This window comes from Schistocerca cancellata, chromosome 5, assembly GCF_023864275.1.
Source record: "Schistocerca cancellata isolate TAMUIC-IGC-003103 chromosome 5, iqSchCanc2.1, whole genome shotgun sequence".
In the NCBI taxonomy this organism is placed as follows: domain Eukaryota; kingdom Metazoa; phylum Arthropoda; class Insecta; order Orthoptera; family Acrididae; genus Schistocerca; species Schistocerca cancellata.
Genome location: NC_064630.1, coordinates 701,448,875 through 701,470,362, shown reverse-complemented (window position 1 = coordinate 701,470,362; position 21,488 = coordinate 701,448,875). Strand labels below are relative to the sequence as shown.

Sequence of the window (21,488 nt, the reverse complement as noted above, 5' to 3'; positions counted from 1 at the left end):
TCTTTGCCTAAGGGTAGAAGCAGAATATCATACATATTTGTTACAGCTGGTCAAAATATCTTAAACTATGTACTATAAAATCGGCAAAGACTACCACTTTGATTAATCGTTTAAGGGAGTATTTTGTGGATGTGGACTGATACTACAGATTTTAAGGAGTTTCTGACATGGGAAAGTGTAACACATCATTGTTTTTAAGTATCATCCTCAATCTAATCCCTGCAAAAGAATGATGAAAGAAATTGGAAGACTGTTGTACATATTGTTCTACTAGGCTCACTACCTGGTTTCAGGTACCAGAATTTCAGGTTATATTAAATTAATAGCCTCGTTTATCTGTGGAACTTTCACCAGTTGAGGTCTTGAACAAGAAATGTATTGGGAAATTTTACTAAAATTATTTACTTGGCCACACAGTAGAATTCAAGATAAAGACAATGTACATGATTGTGTGGAGAAAGAATTGAAGCAGCAAGCTTGACTTTAGGATGCAGGAACATAATTTGAATGTTGCTACACCTAATTTACAGGTGGATGATACTAGTGACCATCTAGTCAGACCTTACCATCCTAGTTCTTACATAAAGACAGATACGAGCAAATTCTTCAAAAGGAAAGTCCATATGAGGTAATGAGTATTCTGCACCGTAAACTGCTGTTTCTAATAGACCCATCACATGGTAAAGAAAAGGGATTGTATAATGTAGACATAATAAGAATATCTAACCCACAGTCAAGACATCAGGATAGTTCACAACCTGTGCGAACATTGTAGACTGACAACAAGGCCTTGGTGGTCTATCAGGGTTGCGGCTGCCCCAATTTCTGGAAATCAGGGAATATCAGGGAAATTTTTTAAAAAAATGGAAAAACATCGTTTTTGTCTCAGTAGATGAGATGGCTTATTTACTGAGATGTCACACGTCATCAGTGGCTGTGCGCAGCTGAGTATGTGCTCTGCTTCCCTACTTCCTCAGTCTTACTGCTTCTCCCCTTTCTACGACTCCCCCAGCCTGCAGTCAGTGCTGCCACCACTTCTTGCTGTTAGCATAGCAGCTGGCTGCCAACAAGAGGCAGGGAGGTGTGAGAAGTGGTTTGTTTGGATCTGATTCTCAGAGACTGTTGACGCAGCAGCCGGAGATGGCAATCATGTGTGCATGAGTTGTGTCTGAGTGATTGTGTGAGTGTATGTGCACTCTCATTTTCTGACAAAGGCCAAAAATTTAGTTGTGAGAAAGTGATTACCTTTTCTAAGTGCCTGTCTGTGGCTCAGCTATTATCTTTATGGTGAGTTGCTACCTGTCCTCATTAGTATTGATTCAGAGTGTTTGCACAAGTTATCTGTTGCATGGATTGATCACCACTTGAATAGTTGGCCACACGAGTAGACTTCCATGGTGGGCCAAAACCGCACACAATTTCTGTGTTTGTCTAATGGATCGAGCCTGTCGATCTGAAGCCCATAGTTTTCCACTAATCAGCAGGCCCTACTTTTCAGACCTAGTCTCATCGATCTGCCCGCAGGTTGGGTCTGTTTGTGTGTGGTGTAACGCGGCGGATTTTCGTGGTTTATCCATGGACCCAGGACTATGGTGCTCTTCACCACAGGTGTTGTATTTCAGGAATTGCGACTGTGTCACTGCAAGTACATTGTACAGTGCAGCATTTTTATAGATATTTTATTTATTCTAGTACATTTTGGTACTCTGAAAGTAGTTTATGTATTAGAAAGTATGGATGATAAGAAGAAGAAAACTGCGGCAGTCACTGGCAGTTTTTTCGCTAATTACTCATGTATTTCTTGAAAGAAAAATCGCACAATACCTGTAAAAAAATAGACATAAAAAAGTGGATAATAACCAACAGTAACAAACATAGTAGAACCAACACTTTATTGGCAGACACCTATAGTGTTGGTTTACACAACTCTTTCCCACCTTATACACTTCTTTCAAGGGGACTACTTTTTTCTGAGGTTTTTTAAATCTGTTTTGAGACTCCAACAAAATACGTATTTTGTCACCAAATGTTTCTTGTTATTGAAATAAAAGAAAATCAATGGTCTTAATAACCCCCCCCCCCCCCCCCCCCCCCCCAGGGGCTCAGCATTCATTTGCTGAGTACGGGCTTGGCGACCCCGGGGTCGTGAGCTGGGGACTGGTCAGCGCCGCCAGTCTCCTGTCACCGTAAACCCCGGACATACATCAGTGACCACCGCATGGCGCGGCGGTGGAATGTTGTGTGCTGCGGGGAATGGTAATCTTGGCTTGACCGCCTGGATTGCGAGGAAGGTAAACCTCTATAAAAACCCCTCAATCTTACGGTGTGCTGCGCGCCTATAAGATGCATGGCTGTTGGGGTGGAACAGTCGCAAGCAGGCAACCTCTGGGGCACCTGCCGCACCCCAATTGTATAAGGCTTACTCAGGCACACGGGGCTCTGTCTGAGCGGACCTTTAGTTCCCTAGCTGCTCGTGGGACCACAATGGACCCTTCGACCTCTACGTTTCCCCCTACTAGTGGATTGGGTGGGCCACTGGTAGGAAAACACACCCAATCGAAAAAGCGACTTCGTGCTGGGAGTCCTCCAGCGCCTGGTGTTACTAGAGACTTATCAGACTGTCGTAACAGAGCACATGCTGATAATCAGAATGTGTTTTTGATTGTCAAACGGAAGGAAAGTAGCTTTGAGAGAGTTTCTCCCTTTTACATCCACAAGGGTCTTGAGGGAATTGCAGGAACACTGAAATCTGTGAAGCGTCTGCGCAATGGGACTTTGTTAGTTGAAACTTCTAGTTCCCGTCAAGAGGAAAGCAACCTGTCTCGGAGATTACGCTATCGAGACCGAGCTCCACTCCACTTTGAACTATAGTAAGGGTGTTGTGACATGTAGGGACTTGATGGATATCCCCAAGAACGAGTTGAAATCCGAGTGGGCTGACGGAGGTATTGTCGACGTGCAGCGTATTATGAAACGAATTGATGGTGACCTAGTCAAATCCGACTCGTTTATTCTCACGTTCAATTGCCCGAGACTCCCAGAGCATGTTAAAGCGGGTTTCTTACGTTTGCCAGTACGGCCATATTTCCCCAACCCAATGCGCTGTTTTAAATGTCAGCGCTTTGGGCATACTACGTTGGGGTGCAATGGTATAGCCACTTGTGGTAAATGTGGTCAGCCTGCCCATGAAGGAGCCGATTGTTCATCGCCTGTGAAGTGCGTGAATTGTTCTGGGAGTCACCCTGTCTGGAGCCGGGTCTGCCCCATCTATCTCGAGGAACGGAAGATACAGGAGATCAAAACAACTAAGCGCATCCCCTATGGTGAGGCCAAGAAGCTCTGTAAGGCCATGCAGCCTCCTGTGTTTACAACACCTTTCGCTTCCACTCTGCAGAAACCGGTACAGTTGGCCACTGTTGCTACACAAACGGAGGTTGCTAGTGTCAGCACTAATACCTGCGTTTGCCAGTGCACTTGTGCTGCTGCGGTGTTTTGCAACCTGCAGCTCTCCCCACAACGTCGGACAAGGCCGTGGTTGCTGACATTGGGGTACTTCCTGCCCCTCCCCATATGGCACCTTCTGCCCAGGCGAGTAAAGCTCCAACTGTTGACAAGGTTCTGCATTCTAAGCCCCCCAAGACGAAGACGCCGAAGGTGAAGGTTTTGCCACCTGAGGAGACTAGTCAGGGTCAGTCCGATGACGATGCCATCGTACTATCTGACATCTCCCTTGGGTCGCCATCAGAGCTGATGGACATTGATGTCGACCGGGGACGATATTCTCGCCCCAGGAATAAATCTCCGGCCAGTACGGGCTCTCCTCCAAACCACAGGGGCAGGGTGAAAATTCAGCCACCCTGATCACTGGCTCCCATATTACAGTGGAACCTGAATGGGTTCAGGAAGCATGTGGCCGAATTACAACTCCTTGTACGAGAGCGCCCCTTGTGCTTATGTCTCCAAGAGACACATTTCCGGGCCACTGATGCTCCTTCTTTACAGGGCTATACTGTGTATCGAAAAGATGATCTGATGGGGGAAAGGGCAAAGGGTGGTGTTGCAGTTTTTGTCCATGACATGCACCACTCATCTGAGCTCCCTCTCGTTACGGACTTGCAAGCAGTTGCAGTTGACCTTCTTGTGGGGCGGAGGCTCACAATCTGTTCCGTTTACTTACCACCTCAGGATGCAATAGACTCTGAGGCTCTCACAGACCTTATTACCCAACTCCCCCGCCCATTTCTCCTTCTGGGGGACTTCAATGCTCATAATGTCTTATGGGGCTCTACGACTACTTGCCCCAGGGGTCGCATTCTGGAAAGCCTCATGGCATCCGAAGAACTGTGCATCCTCAACTCTGGTGCTCCCACTCATTTCTGTACTGCTTCTGGGTCGTCGTCAGCTATTGACCTTTCCTTTTGCTCTCCAGCACTCGCGGATTCTGCTCTGTGGGAGGTTGCCGCTGACCTCCATTCTAGTGACCACTTCCCCCTTTGGATTCGCCTCCTGGATGAAACTGTGGCATTACCAGTGCCGCCCAGGTGGCACCTCTGCAGAGCTGACACTTTTCAGCGATTTAGCTGTTTTGGAACACCGTGCCAGCGTCCACGAATGGGTTGACCATGTTACAGCCGTGATCTCCCGTGCTGCTGAATTGTCGATCCCACGGTCCTCAAGTCATCCCAAGAGGTGCCCTGTCCCTTGGTGAAACACTGAGTGCTGCTCAGCCATCCGAGCCCACCATGCAGCTCTGCGCCGCTTCAAGTGCCGTCCCTCAGCTGACAATCTTGCGGCCTTTCGGGTGGCAAGAGCCAAAGCGCGGCGAGTGATTAAAGAGAGTAAATGACGGTCCTGGCAATCGTTCCTGAACTCCCATCTCCCACTCCACTAGTCCTACAAAAGTATGGGAAGCCATCAGGAGGATTTCCGGGAAACGCAGCCAACTACCTGTCACGGCATTGCTGCATCAGGGTTGTCTACTCACGGCGCCGAGAGACATTGCCCAGACACTGGCCATGTATTTTGCCGAATCTACTGCCAATATTAACTGTGATCCAGATTTCTGCCGCTACCGCACTGCCATCGAGAGGGATCACTTGGACTTCCGGTCTCCAAATTCTGAACCCTACAACTGCCCCTTCACAATGTGGGAACTGGATTCGGCGCTGTCTGTGGCTCATGATACCGCGCCAGGTGATGATCAAATCCTGTACAGCATGCTGCAGCACTTGTTGCTGCCATCCAAGGAAGTTCTCCTGAATTGCTTTAATATGATATGGTCATCTGGCACGTTCCCTGAGTCGTGGAGGGAGGCGATTTTGATTCCCCTCCTCAAACCGGGAAAAGACCGAATGCATCCCAGTAGTTATCGGAGTATTGCTTTGACGAGCTGTGTCGGGAAGACATTGGAATGCATGGTCAACCGTTGCCTGGTTTGGCTGCTCGAGACCAGGCAGCTCCTTAGCCACTCTCAGTGTGGCTTTCGGAGATGTCGTTCAACTATAGACAACTTGACCCTGCTTGAGGCGGCCATCCAGCAGGCCTTCCTACGTAACCAGCATTGTCTAGGTGTATTCTTTGACATTAATAAGGCGTATGACACTACTTGGCGCCGCCTTATCCTCAATCAACTCCATCAGTGGGGCTTTCGTGGCCATCTCCCCATCTTCATTCGGTCCTTTCTTTCCCGCTGCCTCTTTCGATACCGGGTTGGTACTGTGTTATCTGATTTGTACGTCAGGAGAATGGTGTTCCTCAGGGAAGCATTTTAAGTGTCACCCTCTTTGCCGTCACCATTAACAGTATCATGTCCACTATCCGGAGTCCTGCCCAGTGCTCCTTGTTTGTGGATGATTTTGCTGTTTTCTGTTCTTCCTCCAGTCTTGTCACTGCTAGTTGGCAGCTGCAGCTTACGATAAAGCGATTAGAGACATGGACTGCGAAGACGGGTTTTACCTTTTCTGCAGACAAATGTGTGTGTGTTCATTTTAATCGTTCTCGACGTGCTTTTACCTCCCCTGAATTGCGTCTGAGGGGCACCATTCTTCCTTTTAGGGACACTGTGAGGTTCCTGGGCCTCACTTTTGATTCAAAGTTGTCGTGGTTGCCGCACCTTAAAGACCTCAAGGTGCGGGCCCTGAAGGTGCTGAATATTTTGAAGTGTCTGAGCCATCGGTCCTGGGGAGCAGATCGGGCGCGTCTGCTGCAGTTTTATAGGGCTTTCGTCCGGTCGCGTCTTGACTATGGATGCACTGTGTATGGGTCAGCGAGGCCTTCGTATCTGAAGATTCTTGACGCAGTACACCATGAGGGTATCAGGCTGGCTACTGGTGCCTTCCGTACCAGTCCCATCCCCAGCCTGTGTGCTGAGGCAGGGGAACCGCCGCTCGCCATCCGGCGGAAACTCCTCATGGTGCGACGGGTGTGTGTCAATTCCTTGCCTGTCCTACCTCCCCTGCATACCCTACTGTTGCCCGACCGCCTATGGAACGTCTCTTTTTTCCAGTCGCCCAAGGGCAACGAGACCATTTGGGATTCGTGCCAAGCATTTGCTTGAGTCCCTTGGTGTGGAGCGTGTGGCACCCCAACTCCAGGGTTTTACCCGTCTGCCATCCTGGTTGCTCCAGAGGCCCAGCGTCCTTTTAGACTTGTCAGAGTACCGGAGGAGCTGCACTCCTGCGTTTGTTTTTACCTCCTTATTTTATGATATTTTAAACCAGCATCCCGACCATGTACCAGTATTTACGGATGGCTCTAAACATGGGGACTCTGTTGGTTGTGCTGTTGTTTTCCCTGATCGAGTCGTCAAGTTACGGCTTCCTGCAGCGTTTACCATTTTTGATGCCGAATTGTTTGCGATCTTGAGGGCATTGGAGCAGATGAGATGTGTTCCCAGTCTTAAGTTTCTCATCTGTTCTGACTCCCTGAGTGCCCTTCAGACCATGCAACACTTGTACCCAGCGGATACGGTCGTCCAGAACATCCATGATGCCCTACTCCACCTGCAACGGCAGGGGAAGGAGTTTTCTTTCTGCCCGGGCATGTGGGAATTAGGGGAAACGAACTGGCGGATGTGCCAAAGATGCATGTTCCCTCCCTCACGTTGTTGAATGTGCCGTCTCCCTCCATGCTGTTACCTCCCTTTTGCGTTTTCGTGTTATGTGTCAATGGGAAGAGGAGTGGCTGGCAGTCGGTGAAAATAAGCTGCGTCTGGTCAAGGCCACCACGCGGCCATGGCGTACGTCCTACCAGTCATGCAGGCGGGATGAGGTTCTCCTCACTCGCCTCCGCATTGGGCACAGTCCTTTAACGCACGGTTGTTTACTCTGGCAGGAGGACCCCCCAATCTGCAGTGCTTGTGGCGTCCAGATTACGGTCCGCCACATTTTACTTGACCGTCCTTTATTCTCTGACCAGAGGGCGGTGGTTTCCTTGCCACCGGATTTGCCCTCTATTTTGCAAGACGACGCAACGACTGTGGTTAAGGCCTTACAGTTTTGTGTCCTGTCCAATTTGTTGCCTCGGATTTTAGGGAGAGGATTTTAATGTGCTGCTGGGTGACTGTCTCACCCAGGCTTTAGGTAAGAGGTCCGCCAGTCATGATTACCTACTTGTTTCACTTCGATTTCTGTTCTCTTTTTCTTGTGTTTCCTTTCCTCTTTTAGTGCGTTTCTTCTCCTCTTGTTTTGCCTCTGTATGTGAGGATTTGGAACTGCGTCAGGTCTGTGTCTTTTAGCTGTTCTCCTTGTTCGGTGTCCGTCTTCGTCCCTTCACTGCATGTGTTCCTGTTTCTATGCGTTTGGGTGCTGATGACCACGCTGTTTAGTGCCCGAAAACCTCAAACCACACACACACACACACACACACACACACACACACACACACTTAATAAAACATATACGAGGTGCGACAATAAAGTAATGAGACTGATGTGAAAAAAATGCTGCTTACCGTTTTAGTCAAGTTTAGTGTTGTCTCCTTCAAAGTAGTTCCCTTCTGATTGCTCACACTTTTTCCAGCACTTGTGCCATTGATGGTAACATTTCTGGAACTCATCTTCTGTAATAACCACCAAGACCCTCGTCACAGCTTTTTGGAGATCTTGTGTTGTTTGAAAATTTTGTCCCTTGACCGCCGTTTTGACTCTTGTAATAGAAAAAAGTCACACGGAGAGATATCTGGTGAATAAGGTGGCTGTGGTAGTACTGAAATTTGTTTTGTGGTTAAAAATTGCCGTACTGACAGAGCAGTATGGGATGGCGCATTATCGTGATGCAGAATCCAATTATCAGCAATGTTGGCACAGACATGAAGAACTCTTTTTATGAAGTCTTTCTAAAATTTCTTTGTAGTAATATTGGTTAACTGTTTGTCCAGGAGGCACCCACTCTATGAACAATTCCCTTGGAATCAAAGAAGCACACTAGCATGCATTTCACTTTTGACTTTTACATGCGACCTTTTTTTTTTTTTTGAGCACCATTGCGAACTTTGGTGTTTCGTCTCTGGATCGTACTGAAAAACCATCCATTATCACCAGTGATAACACGGCTCAAAAATTCTGGATTGATTTCCGTTTGCTCTAACAGATCGGCTGCCACATTTTTCCATGTTTCTTGCTGTTGTGGTGTGAGGTTTTTGGGGACCATTTTTGCACAAATCTTTCTCATACCAAGATCTTCAGTTATTATTAGCCGAACCATTTCTCGATTGATGTTCAGTTCTGCAGTCATTTTCACGGATAATCTTTGATCAGATTGTACGAATTCACGAACCCTGGCCTAGATCACATCCATACATGAAGTTGATGGTCGTCCACTGCGGTTTTCATCTTCAACATTTGTTCTGCCTTCACTAAACGTTTTATGCCAATGAAAAACTTGAGCTCTTGACATAACCTCGTCTGCAAAAGCCTTCTGAAGCTTACCGTAAGTTGTCGTCGCATTTTCATCCAATTTAATGCAAAAAGAAATGGCATACTGTTGCGAATTATTATGCTGTTCCATTTCTGTCACGAGAGACAGAAACACGTTCTAACTTATTAAAGCACAACTCACGACTGAGCAGTTGCATCGATGTGCCGCTTTGACTAGATGCAGCTTATAGATGAAGATCAAAGATATTATGCCTACGCAAGCCTGTAGGGTTGCCAAATCTTGCAAATAAAATCAGTCTCATTACTTTATTGTTGCACCTCGTGTGCAATTTGGCTTGCTTTCTTTATCCAAAAACAGCTCATTACAAAAGATGTTGATGTTAGTACTTAGGTTTTTTTGCTCACATGTTTAGAAATACAGAACTCCTTACATTTTTTGTCAACTTATGTCTTTACTTACCCTTGAGATGTCAAAATTTGTGAGGGGAAAAATGCTATAACTTGTCTGGAAATCGGGGAAATGTCGGGTAATTTCACTTGGGGAAACTTGTGGCAACCATGGTTATATTACTTCCTTTTTGATTTCTGTTTGTTCTCTTCTTCTATATTCTTTAAATTTACCCCCCCCCCCCCCCCCCCCTTTACACACACACACACACACAGTCATCATCATTAACATATTATGCATATAAATATATTGTTTTAAATATTAGGGATTCAGGCATATTTTGATAATACAAACCACTTTCGCCTTCTGTTACGTTAGACTAGTAATCATAAATCTGGTAATTTGTGGTGATAATGCTAAAAACAGATTGGTATATTAGCATTACACAGGCTACTAATAAAAATGTGTTTGCTATAAATAATGCATTAATTGTTTAAAGTATTGCACATGCCTGCCTATATTACACTGGCAGAGCCAACAGAATAGGAGCTTAAGGTAATACCAAATATATTTATATCAGTATGAAATTCATATCTGCAAATACATGGTGCTATCTTAACGTGTACTATGAACTTAACAACTTAATACTTAGGCATAATACTTACCTGTGTAATATCTTGCTGATTATACTTAAACAGTTATAAGATAATGATCGTAATTTCAATTACAACATAGTCTGATCTTTTCTCATGGACATTCTCATAATCATTTATGATGAGGATTTGGACGGAGGGATTGTAAGATATGGATGATCAATGTTGTCATTAAATCAGAGAAATGCTACATTACCTACCGTATTTACTCGAATCTAAGCCGCACTTTTTTTTTTTAAATCCAAAAAACCGCCTGCGGCTTAGAATCGAGTGCAAAGTAAGCGGAAGTTCTGAAAAATGTTTGTAGGTGCCCCCACAACTAACTTCTGCCGTCGAATATATGTAGCGCTATACAGGCATGTTTTGCAGGCACAAAGATAAATACTGGCGCCAAAATCTCTGCGTCAGTAAATAAATTAAAACAAAAAAGGTGGAAGACAAGCTTTTTTTCTCCGCCCCGAGTTTCAACCACTGCATTTTCATACATTATCCAATGAAGTAAATACAAATTCTGTATTGTTCATCTTCGAATGTAGCAGCATTTCAATGTATTACAAAAATCCGACTGGCAAGACTGTTTGGGATGTTTGTCAATATGGCCAACTCTTTCAGAATTTTTTCCTTCCTGTGAGATGAGATGGTAGCTAATAGGAACTTTTATGAACTGTGAATCACATGCAGTATTCTCTTCACCATAAGAATAATACAAATAGAAACATTTTGCCACGTATTGTTTCGTGTTTGCTGCTATCTCATTTAAATCCTGTCTGCCTAATAAACTACGAAACTAGAGTGAGACATCAGCAAACGCGGAAGAATATACATACCATGTCATGTTTATATCCGTATTATTCTTATGCCTAATAGTATACAGTCAGAAATGAAGCACGGCAATTGACTAGATTTTTAAATCTAAGGTGACTAATTTCTGTGCAGAATGTAATGTACTAAAGAGGCACCGAGCGAGGTGGCGCAGTGGTTAGCACACTGGACTCACATTCGGAAGGACGACGGTTCAATCCTGCATCCGGCCATCCTGATTTAGGTTTTCCGTGATTTCCCTAAATCACTCCAGGCAAATGCCGGGATGGTTCCTCTGAAAGGGCGCGGCCGACTTCCTTCCCCGTCCTTCCCTAATCCGATGAGACCGATGACCACGCTGTCTGGTCTCCTTCCCCAAACCAACCAACCAACCAACTAAAGAGGCGTCTGCAAAGATTTTCAAACGGAGAAAAATTTTCGCTTAACTCTAGTTCAGAACTTCTATCATACGCAGTATATTATTTGGTTCTTGTTGATCGTTATCAAAGAAAGCAGTAGTGTAAGTAACAACAAATAGCAGTCTCTTGCCATTGTTTCACTGATGAGACGATTCTTCTTTTTTTTTTTAATTGTAGGCGGCGGTAGCGTGCACAAAAGCAAGCCATGCCGCGAGCGGCGACAGGCCGTAAACACTCATTATCAGAATGCGTCAAACAGTGCATGACACATGCACTTTCGGCTTAGAATGATGTAAACACCTATAACAAAGAGAACAGCGCTTGTCAGATCAAAGAAAAAAATAAGCAATCAATTCAAACCAGATGAAGCACGTGAAAAAGGAGGGGGTACCCGTATAAATACGATGGAGTGCCTGACACATAGCAATGGCTACCTGGTAAAGGTTAACTGCTAAGCTTACGACTCAAACCAAACTACTGTAGCTGTATTGTCATTGATTCGACCTAAATTGTGTCTCATCTTACAATGGACCAACTTTGTTTCGATTTGGAGGTGCGGCCTAAAACTTTTCTCTCCCCTTGAATTTCGAGTCTCAAATTTCAGGTGCGGCTTAGATTCGGGAAATTTTTTTTTTTCCCATGATTTCGAGTCTCATTTTTCAGGTGCGGCTTAGATTCGAGTAAATAGGTAACAAGGCCTAATTCTTTTTTCCCCAAATCAAACTATATGGATGTTGGATGTTAAGATCATGGTGATGTAAAGAAGGGGAAGAGTGAAAGGCACTCTTTGTATAGAATGTAAGGTGCAAGTGCATGTGCTGGTAAATGTGAGTTGGTGATATGTCCCCTTACTGCAGAATTGAGATTGTTGAATTGTGTGTGCAGGCAGGGGCTCAGTCTGCAGAACAGTGCAGCATGCCATGGAGCTCCCTCCATGGTGTAGGTCTGTGATTGTGGGACTCTGTAACTAAGGAGATCCATGTATAACATAAAACCAAAATTCTCTTGGAGTCTTATGGAGAGACTGTTCATTTCATTATCTGTCAATCGGAAAGTTATACCGATTTGTAATAGGGATAATAAACCCTGTTTGTGAACCTAGCAGTGCCGTTATTACGTAATAGTGGTCATTTCAGAGGAAAAGTGTGGTGGAAGGCAGGGTCCCTCCAAAATGAGCAATAAGACCACTTCAGGAAGGAGGGAAGGAGAGAACACTTGCAAGTAGTTGAATGTCATTCTAACAGGTAGTATATTAGGCAGTGCTACAGATAAATGATGATAGTCAAAGACGTGATGAAGGATTTCCCATGTCATATCCCCTCCCAAAGAACCCTTTACAAAGGAGTGCCCCCTTTGTCACCCAGTACCACCCTGGACTGGAACAATTGAACCACACCTTCATCAGGGATTTGATTATCTATCATCATGCCCTGAAATGAGAGGCATCCTATCTAAGATTCTACCCAGCCCTCCTAAAGTGGTATTCCGTCACCACACAACTTTCACAACATCCTAAACCATCCCTATGCCAAACATAACCCCAGACCCTTGCAAGACCTGACCAATCCATCCACCCAGCTTATTGTAACCTCTTAAGAGGCTAGGCCACCTTTTAAAGCAGCCATGTCATATACCGACTCTACTGCAGACTTTGCACATCTTTTTCTATTGTTATGATTAACAAACAGCTGTCCACCAGGTTGTGAATGGCTACTCCCAAACTGTGGCCAAGAGCAAATTTGACCACCCTGTGGCACAACATGCAGCTGAACATAAAATGCTTGATTATGGCTGCTTTACAACCTGGGCTATTTGGATCCTTCCCTGCACCACCAGCTTTTCCTAAATGTGCTGATGGGACTTACCTTTACAATCTCTCTCTGCTCCCAAAATTATCCCGGCCGTGAACTATGATAACCTACCATCTCCACACCCTATAGCCAACTGTTTCTGCCCCCTCTGTCCCATAACTTACTTTCATTTCATACCCCCTCACCCTCATTGTGCTTGCTTTCTGCCAATGCACCCACCAGTCTTTTCCTCTCTCTGGTCTTCCCCATCTCCACTTCCTACTCCCACTTCCACCCACACAGTCCCATTGCACTGCCTGTGGCAGTCTTGTCCTGCTGCCTTCTAGTCACTTCTTGCTCCATCAGACAGTGTTCTTCTCTCCCCCCACATGTACTTTGGTATCCCTCCCCCTTCGTTGCCCCCCACTCCCAATTGCTGCTTTCATTAACGCAAGAGTTGTGGCTGGGGATAGTTGTCATGTGTGTGTGATTAGTGTATGCTTGTGTGAATGTGTGTGCATTTTCCTTACTTTTCTGAAGAAGGATTTGGGCAAAAGCTTAATGTGTGATAGTCTTTTTGTTGTGCCTGTGTGCAACTCGACTTGTCATCTTTATGGTGGGTAGCTATCTATCCTTTTCAGAACTGTTGATATTCCAACCTGGACTTTGCAGTGTAACATCACTTTGTTTCATTGTTCTCATATGTGAAATTAACAGTTTGAAAATATTTTTTAATGATTAATTTGGAAGTTAAATGTCCCCAGAGCACAAACTCCTCGTGTTCCTTATTTGTTGTTGTTTGGCTTGAATGTAGTGACAAACTGTATGTGAAAATAATCTACAAAATGCCATAACCAAATTCTATCATTACATAATGTTTATGATAATTTACTGGACCTTGGAGAACTTAAGTAGCAGCATATAGCAGTAACAGTGTGTGAGAGAGAAGTGAGAAAGGATTACTACCACATACACTTTTACTAATTTATATTTGTTATATAATGTAATTATGAATATTTCATACATTAGGCAACAAGCCCTTGAAACACAAGTGCAAAATTTAAGCAAAACTACAGAATGTCACATTACTAATGTAATAAAATTTAGGTTAAGCTTGATATAGTAGTGTGTATCCTGGTAATGAGCTGACTCCAGAAGGACAGCAACATTTTTAATCTATTGAACACACACACACACACACACACACACACACACACACACACACACACACACACACACACACCATAAAGTAATGAAAGTTTTGTAACTGGTATTGCTGTTGTAAAAAGGTATATTTCATTCTGCAGTTACGAAGTCTCTTGTGTAATGTAACATCAGATTTCTTGCACAGATTTTTACTCTTTAATAGTGAGGTAGTCAAGCTGTTCGGCACTACTACCTCACACCTTTTTCTTCTTGTTCTTTGCACATCTGTGACAAACTACATCTTCCACTCCTTATTTTTTGTTAACTGTTTTTCTTGAGTTTGTAAAATATGTGGCCTTATTTGTAGAAGGTTAATTGTATGTATTGCAAACAACATTCAGAAGCTATGTGGTATACTTGGGGGAACATCAGCGTCAGCCCTATGTTGTTCTGCTCTTGGTCTTGTCTTCTCAGCTGCTGAATATTTTGGCCCAATCTGGTTAGACAACCCATATGTACAAAAGGTAGCTCTCCAATGAAATAACGTGATGAGAATGATTGTTGCTGTTATCAAATCAACACCTACAGAATGGCTCCCAGTATTAAGCCATATTCCATTCTCACAACTTCTACACATCAATGGTCTCATAGACAAAAAGATAATAGATAATAAAAATTTACCTATCCATCAAGATGTTGGTGATACAGACAGATTCCACTCTATATTACCACCACCACCAACAACAACAACAACAACAAATGAGGTAAGCAGTCTTCCCCACTTTGTGATTGCGGAGAACCATAGATCATCTGAGTCGTCATAGAAGAATGCCGTACAAGATCATTATAATGGTAGGTCTGAAGACTTCCTACTGGAAACTCCAAAGTCAATAGAGTACATAAATGCTCTCAATGTTTGTTTATAACATGCCAACAAGCTGTATGATAAATAATAAATGTGTGTGTAGCAATTTGTGTCTGAGAAACAGTATGAAAGTTTCCAAAATTACTGTTCGCAGAAAGTTGTCACAATTCGGTAGCGATGCAACAGCAACATCCATTCTGAACTTTGGTTCAATTTTTAACAATGCATAACTACTAAAAACCAGTGAAGGGCCTCTATTGTTTTTTCCACATTGTTCATCCACTGTTCTTGGTTTCTTATTATTCCTGACCAAACCTAGAGGTATTGTGCTCAGATAAGAAAGGAATTCATTTCTAGAGTACTCAGCCCAGTTACATGTCAATAGCAGCTACTAGATAAAGTAAATTTTGTGTTCAAACAAAGAAAAAAGTCTGACTGCAGCACTTGCAAACAAATTAACTCCTGGTGTTAGTGTCTTAAGACCTTATGCTGCACTTGTTTGTAAGGTTTGTGGTTTTGATATACCACATAGTCTAACCCAGGTCAGGCTTATTGTTTCAAATTTACTCAACATATGCTTGATGAGCTTAGCTATGACAGAACAAAATTGGAATTTGGCAAGTTAGGTGTTGGTGAACTATCGCTATACCAGCTTTCTGACTCAGAGAGAATGCAGCAGTCATACAAGTCTCAAATGGTCCTCAACCACAAATTTCATGTGTTTGCAAAACATAATCACTTACTGATATGCTGAGGTATGTCTGCCTTAAATGTTATAAGTAATTCAGGTTAAGAAGTTGAGTGTGGTTCTGCACTGGGATCTTATTACGCCATGACACCTAAACCTTTTCAGGTGGTAAACATTTTTGAGGTATCCAAGATCCAGTTACTTTCATGTCTGTTTTACATCTTAGGTATGATCCTGTGTTATTTCTCACCACTACTCAAAGTGAAAGTAACCTCTTGGGGTCCTTGGAGATGGCTGTGTTAGCTAATGGAGGAAAGAGAGGCATGTTGTGCAAGTAAGAGTTTATAAATGATAAACTGAATGATATTAAGGCAATGTTCCACAAAGCAAGAATTTGCAAACTGTTTTTAGAGCAGTCCCTGTGCAATTCTTAACTGTTATATGTTGAGTAGTGATTTTCCTGTAGGGATGATAATATTATGAAATCTGTAACAATAGTAGGGAAAAGCTTGTCATTATTCCCTTTTTTTTTTTTTCCAGTAACGCCGCATACAAGATGCCGCTTGAAACTTTTGAAGTTGGAAAGAATTAAAGACTACTTATTGATGGAGGAGGAATTCATTCGCAATCAAGAAAGACTGAAACCACAAGAAGAAAAAATTGAGGTGTATATCATTTGCTGTATATGCCTCCCTATGACAAATTTTGCTTTTTTGTTCCTTTAATTAACTTACTTTGATCATTGCTTTTTAGGAGGAAAGATCAAAGGTTGATGATTTACGAGGAACTCCTATGTCAGTCGGAACGCTAGAAGAAATAATTGACGACAATCATGCAATTGTTTCTACAAGTGTTGGCAGTGAACATTACGTTAGTATTCTGTCATTTGTCGACAAAGACCAGTTGGAACCAGGATGCTCTGTGCTATTGAATCACAAGGTAAAATTTGTTAATTGCGGAAAGTATAATTACATTTACTTTATAATGTATTTGAAAGCCTGTTTTTATATTACATTTTTTGACCTGTTGATAATAGGTTCATGCCGTAGTTGGAGTTTTGTCAGATGACACCGATCCTATGGTTACTGTGATGAAATTAGAGAAGGCCCCACAGGAAACATATGCAGACATTGGAGGTAACCATTTTTCTGCACAACTTGTAGGTCTAGTCCTAAAGCAAATTTTCAGTTTGATGTTTTTCTTGTCATTCTCAGTTTTTTGCTACTGTATTTATGCATACTAACTTTTCAGATGGGTAGGTATAAAGATGTGACAGAGTGGCAAAATGGGGTAGTTGTGTCTGTCCATATCTATGGCCACATAGTGTTTGAAGATCGCTGGACTTGTTTGTGTTTTCGAGTGGACTATTCAACATGTCTACAAGCAGTGGGGTAATGCATGTGGCCATGAAACACAATGTCAGAATTGTGGTTGGGAAAAGATTCAGACTGACAGGGGCCGAAGATGCTTTTCACGACGTGCAAATCAAAATCGCTTCCAAATACTACAGGAATTGCTGTAGGCAGTGAAGACAGGTCAATCCCAAGCTGTTAATGAGAGAACATTGTGAAGGGAACTGCATGAAATGAATTTTTGGAGTCACTCAACTTGCAAGACGTCATTGCTCACACAGGCACATAAAGACGGCCGCAGCAAAGACCATCTGGCTGGAAAAACTGGAAGAATATTTGATTTACTGACCATTCTCCCCCCCCCCCCCCCCCCCCCTCCCTATTACATCTCAGTAGGCCTGCAATATCACCAGACTTGAACCCCATAGAAAATCTGTGCGACATGTTGGAGACAGTGAGTAAAATGCTGACACCAGCATCCCCACAATTTGGTGGATTTGCTTGATCAAATCTGCGAGTGGCTTAACCTGGATGCAATGTACCAGCACAACCATGTGGATTCACTTCCTAGCTGAATCCATGTGGTTATCAAGCCCAGGGGGGAATTACACAATATTAAATGAAGGAGCATATTTGCCAGTGCACAAACAAATCAGATGTGCATAAGGTGATTTAAACCAATATCAATGTTTTTTTTCCGTTCTGACATAAAATATTCTTGCAATCAGTTTCTGCTATATTCTGTTCATCTGTTACAGAGTGCCCTGCTGTATTTAGATATATGGAATTAACTTATGCAAGTTGTGGGCCATAGTATTAAATAAAGCAGACAGGCATAGCTTGTCTACCACATGAGCTCCAATGCCCACATTTCTGAAAGTCAGCAAAAATTGATAATGTTTTGGTTACTGACATGATGTAACGAGCTCAGTTTGTGATGAAATGATAAATTTGTCATATACTGGGAAAAAATGATATATTACATATGGTTTCCATTTCTGAAGTAAGCTGTTTGGCTTCAGCATTGCTTATACAGCAGATACAATGTGTAGCATAATTTGGTCTGTAGCAAACATAACAGATGTATCCAGAATGAATTTTCCACTCTGCAGTGGAATATGCTGTGTTGTCAAATTTCCAGGCAGCTTAAAACAGTGCTGGACTGAGACTCAAACCCAGAACCTTTTGTAGGCAATTTTCTTACCAACTTAGCTATTGAGTCATGACTCAAATCCTTCCCTCGCAGATTTACTCCCCTACCTTCCAAACTTCATAGCAGCTCTTCCGTGAAATGCATCAAACCCCATCTTTACAATAGTCACTTATTTAAATAAATACTTTCAGCCAATTTTCTCTGTATGTAAACTCCCCCATGTGCACGTGCACGCACGCACGCACAGAGAGAGAGAGAGAGAGAGAGAGAGAGAGAGAGAGAGAGAGAGAGAGAGAGAACACTTCTGTATAGCTGCTTGAAAGATGGGGAAAGATACTGGCAGAAGTAAATCTGTGTGGGCAGTTGGAGAGTTGTAACTGTTAGCTTATTTGTTCAACTAAGGTCCAGCTCCCAGTATTAATCTGCCAGGAAGTTTCGTATCAGATGTATATTTTATTGGTTGCTTTAGTTAGCCCCATGTTGGATGCCAGATATAGTGACTTTCCTGTCCTATCAGACTTTTAAATGATTACAGGGTACCAGATTGCTGAGGATAGACCAACAGTGATCAAATTTATAAAATTAAGATCATCTTACCTAAAAGAATTGGCTAATAAGGAACCACATGTGGTTAAACAAATTAATGTATTATTAATTTGTAAATTCAACCAAACAAAGAAATTATCTTTTTTTGCCCTCTCTGTTGGCTTGGCGTTAATGGAGAATTAATCATATATTGTTATTCGATGTGAGTCCTTGAATGCAGATGCATGTGTACTTAGTAAATATTTGCCAGTTGAGTGAGTGAGGTGTGCCCCCCTCCCCGCCTCCCATAGAAGAGGAATGTAGCTTTTTTTTTTTTTATCTGCCTGTCCACCTCAGCTGGAGCATCTCTGGGAATGAAACGAAAGACCCTCAAGTCATAAACGTATCACACAATTGTTATCACGCCACTCGGCATATCCGTGTCATACTTGTCCACATCTTGGAGAATTGTGCAGTAGAAGACTTGACAGTCAGTGATGACAGACAACAGAATTATTGTATTGTAATTCTCTTAAATATGCAGCCTTTTTAAACTGTTCACTGCTCCTCTGTATCTTCTGAGTCATCAGCAATCTTCAGTTCTGAGCTACTGGTCAGAAGTAGAACATTTTTCCACCAGTTGTGGGAGCTGATACTGGTTATTCAAATTGCTTCCTCCTAGTTTATTAGTGGGTCTCCTCCACTACTTACGGTGTAATGCTTCGAAAGGAAAATTACTGTAAAACAGTGGCAGAGAACTGTAAACTACAAGATCAGCACTTCTTTTCTGATGTGGACAACTCATTATGTTTTTAAATTCTGCAGGTCTGGACACTCAGATTCAGGAAATAAAGGAGTCTGTGGAACTTCCACTTACTCATCCAGAGTATTATGAAGAAATGGGCATAAAACCACCTAAAGGTGTCATTTTATATGGTCCTCCTGGCACAGGAAAGACACTCTTAGCAAAGGCTGTGGCAAATCAGACATCGGCTACCTTCTTACGTGTTGTAGGTTCTGAACTAATCCAGAAATATTTGGTAAGTATTCTAGCACAAATATTTTTCAAAATATTCATTTTATCTTTGAACAAAATTTTTGAAGCTTTGACTGTTAGAATACTGATACTAATAAGCAATTTACTTGTGCATTGTTGGATTTTTATATATGGAACCAGCATAATGAAAAATTGTGTAGATGTAGTGTTTGAGCCCTAATTGATTTAAAAGAAAACACATTGTTCTGCAGAGAAGTTAATGTGCAAAGATGTTAATGACTCATATGGGGTCATCATTCGATGATATCTTTGAAGCATACTGAAGTAATTTATTTTACTTTGAAACTGTTAATGGTGGAGAAGGGTTTTCATATTCTTATTGATCATGGAGACCATAAATCCATGGCAATAAAAAGAAAACAATACCAATAGATTTTGTTTCCAGATGCTAATTCTTCAGCCCATGTCTGCAAGTTTGCTAAGCATCAGTGCTGTTGCATTTGTAAAACATTTCGTATCATTAAAATTTAACTGGTATGAGACGGGATGGAATGTCATTAAATACTGCTTCAGTACGAATTAAGTTTTTATTGGCAGAAAATTCAGCAAGTACTGAAAGGGAACATATGCCACACTAGTCAAAAGTGACATTGCAACAGACTTGAGAAGCTGTTGCATATATTATTAGCATTAATCTCCTTTGGTAATTTAAAATGGTTAAGGTTTTTCAGTACTTACACCTCATTTTTAAAACATATGAATTTAGTTTTCAGCTACAGTTAAACTTAATTGTAGAGAAGAGGAACTTGATGCATTGAGCTGACCGGACCTCAAAAAAGATTTCTATTATTTATTTATTTATTTATTTATTCCTTGTTGTAACTAACAAATACAATGACCACCTGTTTTATTCAAAGTAGCTTTCATGTTTATGTTGTAATGTAAACTAATTTCTTAATTTTAGGGTGATGGCCCAAAACTGGTTAGAGAATTATTCAGGGTTGCGGAAGAACATGCACCCTCCATAGTTTTCATTGACGAAATTGATGCTGTTGGGACTAAACGATATGATTCTAATTCTGGTGGTGAAAGAGAAATCCAGAGAACAATGTTAGAGTTGTTGAATCAATTGGATGGCTTTGATTCAAGGGGAGATGTGAAGGTAGTAAATACAAAAATAAAATTTATTAAGCTCAAAATTCTTTTACTACACACTAATAAGCCACAATTTCCATAAGTTTTGAAACATTTAACATTTTTGACATATTGATCAATATATGATTCATATCTGGTCTTAGGATAGGTTATTATTACATAATATTTTACTTGCAGGTTGTTATGGCAACAAATCGCATAGAAACACTAGACCCTGCTCTAATTCGGCCTGGAAGGATAGATAGAAAAATAGAATTTCCATTGCCAGATGAAAAAACCAAGAGAAGGATATTTAACATACATACATCAAGAATGACTCTTGCTGAAGATGTTAATCTCACAGAACTTATAATGGCTAAGGATGACCTCTCTGGTGCTGATATTAAGGTAACCATTTTCCACAAAATATTGAACTCTGGTGCCTGAAATCGGATGCAACTGCTGTTCTTACGATTCAACACTCAACAACAAAATAAAGAACAATATAATTAGAAGTAGTAAAGATTTGGGATAAGACCATTGCTACTTTAGCTTATATTAAATATAAATGAGTTATTGAACTCATCTCCCCCCCCCCCCCCCCCCCTCTCGGGAGTGTGTTTGAGCTACCAGTGATATAACCATTTGGCAAAATCTGTTTTAAAACTTGGGATAACATTTCATAGTAATTTATGCAACTAA

At 42.2% G+C, this 21,488-nt stretch overlaps 1 protein-coding gene across 1 annotated transcript in view; it reads left to right on the top strand.

Moving 5' to 3' along the window:
* Positions 1 to 21,488, top strand: part of LOC126187949 (26S proteasome regulatory subunit 4) — a 34,036-nt gene that overhangs the window by 12,056 nt on the left and 492 nt on the right. Inside the window, exons 3-8 of the mRNA XM_049929325.1 lie at positions 16,166 to 16,290; positions 16,379 to 16,564; positions 16,662 to 16,761; positions 19,481 to 19,695; positions 20,617 to 20,814; positions 20,985 to 21,194. Coding sequence (XP_049785282.1) covers positions 16,166 to 16,290; positions 16,379 to 16,564; positions 16,662 to 16,761; positions 19,481 to 19,695; positions 20,617 to 20,814; positions 20,985 to 21,194 — 1,034 coding nt within the window. The remainder of the gene's footprint in view (positions 1 to 16,165; positions 16,291 to 16,378; positions 16,565 to 16,661; positions 16,762 to 19,480; positions 19,696 to 20,616; positions 20,815 to 20,984; positions 21,195 to 21,488) is intronic.